Source organism: Oratosquilla oratoria, chromosome 32, assembly GCF_046742065.1.
Source record: "Oratosquilla oratoria isolate Oo_2021 chromosome 32, ASM4674206v1, whole genome shotgun sequence".
NCBI classification, from domain to species: domain Eukaryota; kingdom Metazoa; phylum Arthropoda; class Malacostraca; order Stomatopoda; family Squillidae; genus Oratosquilla; species Oratosquilla oratoria.
In genome coordinates, this window is record NC_134808.1 from 31310798 (window position 1) to 31322109 (window position 11312).

Below are 11312 nucleotides of genomic sequence, written 5' to 3' on the forward strand. Positions count from 1 at the left end.
GTTTGAGACCTGAATTTAATCTTAATTGGTCTAGTCTTATCTGTACTATACTTTCCAAGTCTGAACTTCTCTTCGATTTGTTTCATTATTTCTGGTTCATCTTCCTGAACAAATTGTAGTAAACTGATTACTTTTTCATTTTCCTCTTTGATTCTTGAGGTTCTATCTGGGTTATGTTTCTCTTCCATTCCTAATAGAATTATACATTTCTTTTTGTCTGCTAAGTCTCTTACAATATTCTCCTTCTGTCTCATCACTTTGATAACTGAGTCTTCAGTTTGTTCTTTCATTTGCTGTTTAATTATATCAGTAAATGCAACTTTACTATTTTCCTGTATCTTTCTCCACCCCTGTGCCTCTTTTGCTATTGTTTCTTTATTGTCTTTATTGTTCCTTTTTAATTCTTTATTCTCCTCTTTTACTTCTCTTAACTGTCTTTTTAGTTCTTCTATTCCATTAGTTAAGTTTTTGTTCGCCTTCTCTAGTTCTTCCAATCTTTCAACCTTTTCTGGAAGTTTTGACATTTTACCGAACCTAATCTCCCAATGTTCAGTCATTTGTTCAAGCCTTTTCTCCAGTTTTGCTAGTCGGGGGAGGTTGGTATCCGCCTCCCCCTCTTTAAATCCTTGGAAATTGTTATCCTCACCTTCCATTGAATTGTTCTTATCTATGTTTCTAATCTTTACATTTTTGTTAGACATTTCGTCGTCACTAAATTGGTCGGGACCTCTTTTGTTTACATGGCGTCTGCCTGCCTGGGCCAAGTCCTCTCCTTCCTCATTTCCTTCCATTTCCCTCAGTAATCCCTCCCCTTCTCCTTTTTCCTCACTTTCCCACTACACCACGAGCAATTTCCCCCCACCCTGTAAATACAATAGGTACTTCCTTTGCTTTGGGATCCACGAAAATTTCACTTTTTCTTCAGAACGTCTACGCCGTCCGTTCGGTGGAGTGTGTGTGTGTGTGTGTGTGTGTGTGTGTGTGTGTGTGTGTGTTTACCTAGTTGTACCTAGTTATATTTTACGGGAAGGGGAGCTATGCTCGTATGTCCCGTCTTCATATCTCATTTTATCTAAAATATTTTTAAATTCATGTATTGTTTTTGCACACACCACTTTCTCATCTAACTTGTTCCAACTGTCTATTGCTCTGTGAGGAAAGCTGTTCTTTTTCAAATCTCTTCTATAGCTGTCTTTTTTTATTTTCTTTCCGTGTCCTCTTGTATTTCTGTCATCCCATTTTATCAGATTCTCTCTATCAGTAATTTCTATGCCTTTCATGATTCTGTAAATAGCTATCAAATCTCCTCTCTCTCTTCTTTGCTCTAGTGTCTGTAGTTTAAGTTTTTGTAGTCTCTCTTCATATGATAGTTTTGAGAGTGTTGGTGCCAATTTTGTAATTGCTCTTTGTATTCTTTCAAGTTTTTTATACATTTTTTTGTACTTGGTGACCATATCGTTGCTGCATATTCCAATCTTGGTCTTATCAGGGTGATTAGGATTTTCCTCACCATTTCTTCATCCAGGTATGTAAATGCCACTTTGATTGTTCTTATCAAATTATAGGTTTCTCCAAAAATCTTATTTATATGTTTCTCAGGTGACATATTATTCATAACAATGACTCCCAGGTCCTTCTCATTTTCTACTCTTTTTATTCCTTCTTCTCCCAAATTATATGATCCTGTTATTCTGTTTTTGCTTTTTCCAAATTCCATTATACTACACTTTTTTGTATTGAACTCCATCTCCCACTTCCTACTCCATTCTTGTACTTTATTTAGATCTCTCTGTAGTGATTCACAATCTTCTTCAGTTTTCACTCTTTTCAGTAATTTTGCATCATCTGCAAAGAAGCTCATATAGCTTTCAATTCCTTCATCCATATCATTAATATATATAGCAAACATTATTGGGGCCAGAACTGTTCCCTGCGGGACACCGCTTATTACTTCATTCCATTTTGAGTGCTGATCTCTTATCACCACTCTCATTTTTCTTTCTTGCAAAAAGTCTTCCATCCAATTTAGCAATTTACCTTGTATTCCTCCTTCATATTCTAATTTCTTAAGCAGCTTCTTATGTGGTACTTTGTCAAAAGCTTTTTTTAGGTCTAGAAATGCACAATCAGCCCATCCATCTCTTTCTTGTATTATATCTATTAGCCTTGAATAGAAACATATTAAATTGGTGACGCATGATCGTCCTTGTCTGAATCCAAATTGCCTTGGATTTAGTACGTTGTTTTTTTCCAAGTATTTTACCCATCTACTTTTGATAATTCTTTCACAAATTTTAGCTATTGTACTTGTTAGAGAGACTGGTCTATAGTTGGTAGGTTCTTCTTTATTTCCTCCTTTATATATAGGTACTATATTTGCTTTTTTCCAATCTTCTGGAACTTTTCCTTCTTTTAAGGAACTGCTTATTATGCTATGTATTTTGTCTGCCAGTTCATTCCTGCATTCTTTCAGAATCCAGTTTGCCATTTCATCTGGCCCATGCGATTTTCTGACATCAAAATTACCCAAGTGTGTCAATATTTCATTCTTTGTTACTTCTATTTCTTCCATAGGGGGGACTTTTTCTTTCCACTCAATCTCTTCAGGTTGTATATTTTCCCTTGTAAACACTGATTTAAAATGTTTGTTCATAATTTCTGCCATTTCCATTTCCTCAGTGTATACAACTCCTCCTTGTCTCAATTTCTCCAAGTCTTGTTTGTTTTTCAGTTTATTGTTTACAAATCTGTAAAATAATTTTGGTTGATCTTTACATTTTTCTATGACATCTTTTTTGTATTTTCTCTTTTCTCTCTGCACTTTTGTACATATTCATTTCTATAACCAGTATATATTTTCCATTTTTCAGGTCTTCTGTGTTTTTTCCATCTGGTCCAGGCTTTGTCTCTTTTGTCTTTTAACTCCCTACAACTTTTGTTGTACCAGCATTTTACATATTCTTTTTCTTGTTTTTGTCTTGGGACATACTTTTCCACTCCTTTTTTGTAAATTTTTGTCAAAATATTCAATTTCTCTTCCACTGATGTTTCTTCTTTGTATATTTCTTCCCAGTTTTCTTGTTGGAAGAATTCTCTTATTTTATCAAAGTTTGTTTTTTCATACATCATTCTTCCTTTTCTATATTGTTCATTTCTTTTCATATATTTTTCTTCATTAAGTTCCAGTTCAATCAATATGTGGTCACTTTTACCTATTGGTGTTTTATATTCAATCTTGTCCACTATTCTAGGTTCAGATGTAATTATTAAGTCTAGCCTCGATGGTTCTTCTTCATTTCTATACCTCGTGTACTCTTGTATCCATTGTGTCATTGAATGGTCAGTAATCATCTCAAGTAGAGCATTTCCCCATGAGTCATCACCACTCTTTACTGTCATTTCTTCCCAGCAGATTTCTTTGCAATTAAAGTCGCCCATCATAACTATTCTTCCTCCGTCTTCCATTATTTTAGTTAATGCTATCTTTGTGTCCTCTAGCATACTTTTATATTCACTCTCCTCCCATGAGGCTGTTTTCGGAGGCACATAATTGATCACAAATTTTCTGCTCTTCTTATCTCTGTCTTCCACTTCTATCATAATCATCTCTACTGTATTCTTTCCATATATGACACCTTTCACATTTATATCCTTCTTAGTCAGGAACATAACTCCACCCCCTTGCTTTTTCTCTCTGTTTCTAATCCAATAATTGTATGCATCATGTCCTACACTGTTGGGTGGTAGTGGGCCTTTTAATTTTGTTTCTACAATTCCCATTATGTCCGGTTCTTTTTCTTTCAAATAATCATTCAGCTCATTCAATCCTGTTATTAATCCATCTATATTTGTGTAAGACACTCTTAGTTTTCTGCCACTTCCATTGTGTTCTCTGTTTCCCTTATGTTTTTCTTTTGTGTGTCGAACTTCCTTAGTTTCATGTTCACTACTCTCCAATAGAATCTCTCTTTCTCTGACTCCGTTCTGTTCTCGTTTTTTGTCTTAGCTTCCAGTCTTTTCTGCTTTTCTTCCTCTCTTTCCTCTTTATTCATTTCTCTTTTTATCCATATATTTTTGTATTGTTCACTTGTTGCTAGTTTCCCTGTTTTGGATAAGATATTCTCTGCCGTTGTTTGTGACTTGAATTTAATCTTAATTGGTCTGGTCTTGTCTGTGCTATACTTTCCGAGTCTAAATTTCTCTTCGATTTGTTTCATAATTCCTGGTTCATCTTCCTGAACTGATTCTAGTAATTGGCTTACTTTTTCATTCTCCTCTTTGATTCTTGTGGTTCTATCTGTGTTTGTGTTTCTCTTCCATTCCTAATATAATTATACATTTCTTCTTGTCTGATAAAGCCCTTACTTTATTCTCCTTTTGTCTCATCACTTTAATAACTGAGTCTTCAGTATGTTCTTTCAATTGCTGTTTGACTATGTCAGTGAATGAAATCTTATTTCCTTCTTGGGTTTGCTTCCAATTTTTAGCTTCTGTAGCTATTTTCTCTCTGTTTTCTTTACTATTCTTCTTCAATTCCTCATTCTCCCCCTTTACCTCTCTTAACTGTCTTTTTAGTTCTTCTATTTCATCAGTTAAGTTTCTATTCGCCTTTTCCAGTTCTTCCAATCTTTCAACCCTTTGTAAAATGGTGTTCATATGACCTAACCTACTCTCCAAGTCCTCGATCACCTTATCAACCTTCTTCTCTAGTCTTGTCAGTCGGGGGGGTTTGTGTCCCCCCCACTCTCTTTAAATCCCTTGAAAATATTCTCATCACTTTCTACTGTATTGTTCCTATCTATACTTCTAATCTTTACATTCTTAATAGACATTCCGTCGTCCTCCAGCTCATCTTTTGGTCTTTTGTTTACTTTACGGCGGTCTATTTGGACCAAGTCCTCTACTTCCTCATTACCTTCCATTTTCCCAGCAATCCCTCCCCTTCTCCTCTTTCCTTACTTTCCCACTACCTCACGAGCAATTTCCCCCCCCCCCTGCAAATACAAAAAGGCACTTCTCTTTGCGTTGGTATCCACAATCTGCACTTTTCTTCAGAGCGTTCTTCAAGCCGTCCGTTCGTTGAAAGTGTGTGTGTGTGTGTGTGTGTGTGTGTGTGTGTGTGTGTGTGTGTGTGTGTGTGTGTTTATGTATGTATGCATGTATGTACACAGACATGGCAGAATTGAATAGACACAAAGAAAAATGTATTTCTGCTCTTATTTAATTCTTAAAACTTAATGTTATTCAAATTTACCTAATATGTTATATTTACCCAGATTTGTGTTTCAGATTACATACAAGATTAATCAAGCATGCCACGAATCAAAGGAGCAGTAGACCTATCTAAATTTCAGCGAGGTCGTATTATGGGTCAACATGAAGGTGGACTCAGTCAACGTAAAATATCTGAAAACCTGTCAATACCCCCTTTCCACTGTTAATAGAGTGATCGTACAATTCACCAGAGAGGGCAAGAAGGGCACAAAACCTCATTCAGGTCGTCTCGGGCCCTCAGAATGAACTTTGCGTCTTGCCAAAAGAAATGTCGAAGAGGATCCACGTTGCAAGGCCTCTGACATAGAAGCACAAGCTGATGTCAGTCCCAGAACAGCTGTCAGGTATCTCCACAAGCTGGGTTACTATGGCAGAGCTGCAAGAAGGAAACCATTCCTTCGTCCAGCCAATATCAAGTGCAGAGAGGATTGGGCTGTTGAGATGGTGGAAAGACCTGTGGCCTTTTGGAGCACATTCATTTTCTCTGATGAGTCACGATTCGCATTATTTCCTGACAGTGGAAGAGTGTGGGTCTGGAGACTCTGTAGTCAAGAGTTTGATCTCAAAAGACTTTAGCCAACAGTGAAACATAGGGGTAGTTCAATAATGGTGTGGGGTGAAATTTGGAGTGATGGTCGATCAGAGCTTTTGGAGTGTCAAAGAAACATCAAGTCAGGCAAATATGTTTCTGTATCAAAGGAAGGAGTCATTCCAAAATTCTTCAGTAGTAGAATAAGTAGAAATGCTTTCCTATTTATGGAAGATGGAGCTCCTTGTCACACTACTCAAGCAACACAAAATTGGTTGAACCAAAATGGGATCAGGAAACTTCCATGGCCAAGTCAGTCCCCGAATATGAACCCTATTGAACACCTCTGGGGCATATTAGACCGACAACTTAAAAAAAAAAGAATAGGACACCATCTTCAAAGCCCGAACTCTTGGGATTACTACGGGAAACATGGCAAGAAATCCCTCAAGATAATATTCGTGAACTAATCACTAGCATGCCTAGAAGGGTCTTTGCATTGAAAAAAGCAAAGGGGATGTCAACCAAGTATTAGTTATTCACATTGTGACTATTTATAAGCACTTTAATTGTATCAATTGCTTGTTTAACTAATTTACCGATTTCTCTTGGAGTCTATTCAATTCTGTCATGTCTGTTAATATATATATATATATATATATATATATATATATATATATATATATACATATATATATGGGAAATATCTATTGCCAAATATATGTATGCATTTATGTACAAACTTCTTACTTCTTTTCAGGCAAGTGTTTAATGAACGTTGGAGTGCACGCAGTGGATTCAAGGGACGGTTTAGGTCGTGGCAGATTTTTCCCATTTGTTCCAGAACATCATCTCTTTCCTGGAATTATTGATCCTAATCATTGGTTTTGGAACTGGATTTACTATCCAACACATATGGTATGTAAAACTGCTACATTGAATGCTTACTTCATCTTCAATATCTTTATATGAGAAATCCATTTTTTATTCTAATAAATTTCTTATGGTCTCAGCTATTAGGTCTGGGATCCTGAGAGTTAGGTGTTGATCAGAAATAAATATGTGTATACTCGTGTATACACAAACACACACACACACACACACACACACACACACACACACACAAATATATATATATATATATATATATATATATATATATATATATATATATATATATATATATATACACACATCTTAAGGGCTCTCCCATCTCTGCACGTCGTAGATGAAGGATCACCCTCTCCCGTGCCACACTGCTTGGCTGTAGAGTAATGGTACGAAGCATTGCCATTCGCAGCAAGTGACCTAGAAACAGACCCACACCAATACAGCACAGACACCAGTCCAAGCTTTCTTTCCTAAGGGTTTGTAGGCTGTAGGTTAACACTACGCTGGAAAATTGGTGAAATAAACTCGGGAGGTCTTCTTGACTTTACTAAATTCGACAGCGTTCTCCTTTACAAAACAAGGCAAGCTCCGTTCAAACTTCGGAGTGTTGCCAGAAATAATTTTCTTTTTGCGTATGTACAGAAGTTGCCAAACATGGTATAGTAGGCTATTATCATATAAAAAAAAAAAGGAGAAAGGATTCTTCACGGCGGCTTGAGCGATGGCGAGAGACGCCCGGCTCGCCTTTGTCAGCACAGGTGTTCCTTTGTCCAAGTAGAGGCTTGACCTGAGATGCAGAGAATCTATTCTTCGCTGAAAAGGTTGTCACCCGGAAAAGTTGGTGAGCTAGGTCACTTAAACAATGAACCTTCCATTGGGAGATCGGCGACGACGTCGGGGTACCAGATTGTAGCCTATGTGTGGGTGCGCGCTTGTGCACGCTAGGCATCGAAGGGAGATGAGACACGCTGAATATCGAAGATGATTATACCAGCGATGAATGTTGGAGACGATGATACCAGCGAAGGGAGAGATGATAACAAGTTTCAATAAGAGAACTCTGGGACTGTTGTTTGCTTCTGTTAGGCTTCAGGTTTCCAATAAATATCAAGGCAACAATTATTATTATTCTATCTATATACCAAGATTTTTTCCCTTTTATGAGGGAAGTAGCTAAATCAAAAGGCACATATCCACTTCTATCCACCACCCTTTCCTCCCTCTCATCTCGGCTCCTCGTGGATGGAGGGTCACCCCTGTATCCCACCCGCTGCCATGTGTGAGAAGCAATGCAGCAAGACACATTACATCCACAGCAAGGCCACTTCACTTAATCACCCCCCTGCCTCCATTCCTTCATACGGAAAATAAAGAAGACGGGGAGAACTCCCTTTAGGCTGTATCAAAATATTCACACATAACCACTCCCTACTCCTCATATCCCCCGCACCCCTATTCTTGCATCACAGTATCATCTATACACAGCCATTCTCCACTCACCCATATCTCCTGCCTTCTCCCTTCCTTGTTCAATAGACATTCCCCTCTTGCACAAAGCCCCTTCCACCCCATCCATCTATCTCATCCTTGGTCGTCTCCTACAATTCACTACATCCACCTTTGCTTTTCACACCTCGCTAATCTTTCTTCACTCATTCTTTCTATATGTCCAAACCATCCCAAAACTCTTTCATCAGCCCTATTTGCCATCTCCTTTTCCACCCCCAGCTCTCCTCACCTCGTTTTTCATTATTATTGTTATTGTTATTACCATTACACACTGAATCTATCATATGAATATTTCTATACAACACAGAATGGATATCTCGATTACTAGTCCATGTCAATAATAGTTTCATACTTCTGTTATTGTCGATTTATGTACTTCCATATGATGTATTATAACCATATTATTCTAGGGCCAAGACTGCTGCTCGGACACAGCTATTACCTTCCATTACATTTCACCCACGAAGATGTACGAGCTGGAGTATCTGATCTACCACCTGCGACCTTATGGAATTAGTCATAATGACCCATACCCACCTCCTCTTCCACCAGATAAGACTCATATTCCTGATGAAGTAAGTATTTGCATTATTCCAAAGTGCAAACTCGTTTTTCTGACACTGCTGTTGTCAATGCCTCATCTTTTTTCACCAAAATCAGAGGTGTAGTTTTCATTTACGAATGAAAAATGTATGGATGGACTTTCTTCTTTTCTGATTTTACTTCATTTTATTTTATCGCATCATACTTATCTTGTTCTATTTTCAGTTTTACTTCATTCAGTATGAAATGTGTTTAGTATTTTTGAATGTTGTTCATTCCACCTGCTCACCTTGTAATGGTCTCGGGATTGCACGGACCAAGGATCTTGCGAGCTATGCTGAACTATATTAAATTTTTCCTTTCTACTAATGCCCACCCACCTTGGAATGGGCTGCTTTGCCCCCACCTACCCATTTGTCATGTGTGAAGACTATGGGGTTAATTCTGGAGGGTTGGATGCCTATACCAGTTCAGTGACCTAGTTGTACCAAGGTCACTGAATCTTAGGTTCTGCAGCCTAGAGGGTCGGTTGCTCCATCTGTCTGTGGTTTCTGACTGCTCCCCAAATGACATTGTACCTGCCAACCCACGGCTTCCCTTTATTGAACTCTACTGATGTGGCTCAAAGGGACTTCTTGTCTGGTCTGTAAATTCTGAGGTGGATGAGGGAAATGGTCACCAAGTGGTAGGGGGGAAATTAGCTTTGACTCTTGGGTCCTGTTTATATATATATATATATATATATATATATATATATATATATATATATATATATATATATATATATATATATATATATATATATTTCATCTGGCTGAAAAAAATTGGTTCACATTATAAGTGTAATGACATTCCTTAGTGGGATAACGGCGTTTTCTTTTCCCAGGTTATCGACAGATATTTGGACCAACAAGAATCTGAGAAGGGACACGAATCCGACAACAAACCCAACCCATCAGGAGACAGTATATCCAATACAATGGGAGAGAAGCCTTAATGATAAAATCCAGTCATATTATATCCAATTAATATATTGCCCTGTTTCTTCCTTGCAGAAGACTCATGGTTTACCCAATGTTGTTATTGTAAATGTTGTTTCCATTGTTAACAGTCACATGTATATCACATATCTCATAGGTGATCTTACATTGTGATAAGTTTGAGTCACTGTTACGTTAATCACTAATATATTATAGACTCCACAGGGATGTACATATTGTCACAGTATCTCCTTGCGAGATCCTTGTGATACTCAAAAATGTCTTTCTCTTTGTTCGATTCAATGTTTTTTACATGTCATGAATTAACTTTTCTTCGGAATTACTAATCATTTAATTAAAAAATATATATCATTCTGTGTCTGTTTGCACTATGGGTATCTTTTCTTCGTTTTCTCTCTTGTCCTTTTAGAAATGTTTTACTGTACTTAGCAGGATTGCGGAGTCGGAGTCGGAGTCAGAGTCGGAGAGAGTCGGAGGTTTTAGCTGGGAGTCGGAGTCGGAGTCGGAGAGAGTCGGAGGTTTTAGCTTGGAGTCGGAGTCGGAGTCGGAGTCGGATTCGGAATTTTTTTTATCAGACTCCGACTCCTTAAATCCAATAGCTGTAAAATACTGTCTATAGATGTGCACTGTGAAATAATTTGTTGCTATTGTGCAAATAGAAAGCAGTAGGTCTCATTATTCCAAGTTTAAAAAATCTAAAAAAAATTGATATGTTTTGTGTTGAGAAAATTTAATAACCATCCAGTATAGTATAGTTATATAGCTAGTTACAGGATATATACCATTTATAGAAGTTTCCAGAATGTAGTTTGTATTAATGTTTCATTCATTCTATACTATGGGAGTTATAACATGTCGAATTTCTATTTTTAATAAATATTCAATAAATATAATTATTAATTCAAATTCCTAAATAATTTGTCAACTGTCAAGTGACAGAGATGATTTTTATCTTTAAATAGATTAAACTACCTACTTTACCTTTGTTGACAGTCTAATTAATTCAAATTATGTTAACATCTAGAACTCCATCATGTACACACGTACATGACAGTGTGGACAATAGTAAATATCCAATACGTATGCAGTATGCACGTACGTCTTCATGTATGTAAAAGTCAATGGAAGTGTTTTTGTGTGGTTTACCGTTTTGTAGGAGCTATGCCATGCTGGGATAATGCCCTGATATAAAGTTTGACCAGTCTCAGAGGCCAGATAGGAATGACATTAGAGCATATGTCACAGCATTTGGTGATGACTGAAAAGGGGAGGAACAACAGCAGCTATGAACAGTGTGCACAGGGGAAGGTTGTCTCTCTCTTTCCTGAACTGATTCCTGGTTTTAATGATAACATGGTGAAATTAATTCTGCAGTAAGTACTAGGTAGGGCATCCTCCATTAACTTTTCCTCATCATGATTTGTCACATTTTTTCCTAATATTGTGATAGAAGGTTTATGAGAATGGACAAATGAAATAACAGATGATTTTTTTTGGGGGGGGCAGGGGGGGCACAAAGGAAAAAGAAAACATATAGCTTGAAGTGGCAACTCTGCCATGACAGA

General features: G+C 37.3%; 1 protein-coding gene across 1 annotated transcript in view; it reads left to right on the forward strand.

The window, feature by feature from the left end:
• Nucleotides 1–10703, forward strand: part of LOC143041836 (glycoprotein-N-acetylgalactosamine 3-beta-galactosyltransferase 1-like) — a 32752-nt gene extending 22049 nt beyond the window's left edge. Inside the window, exons 8-10 of the mRNA XM_076213928.1 lie at nucleotides 6564–6721; nucleotides 8614–8778; nucleotides 9633–10703. Coding sequence (XP_076070043.1) covers nucleotides 6564–6721; nucleotides 8614–8778; nucleotides 9633–9743 — 434 coding nt within the window. The 3' untranslated portion in view covers nucleotides 9744–10703. The remainder of the gene's footprint in view (nucleotides 1–6563; nucleotides 6722–8613; nucleotides 8779–9632) is intronic.
• The last annotated feature ends 609 nt before the right edge of the window (nucleotides 10704–11312 follow it).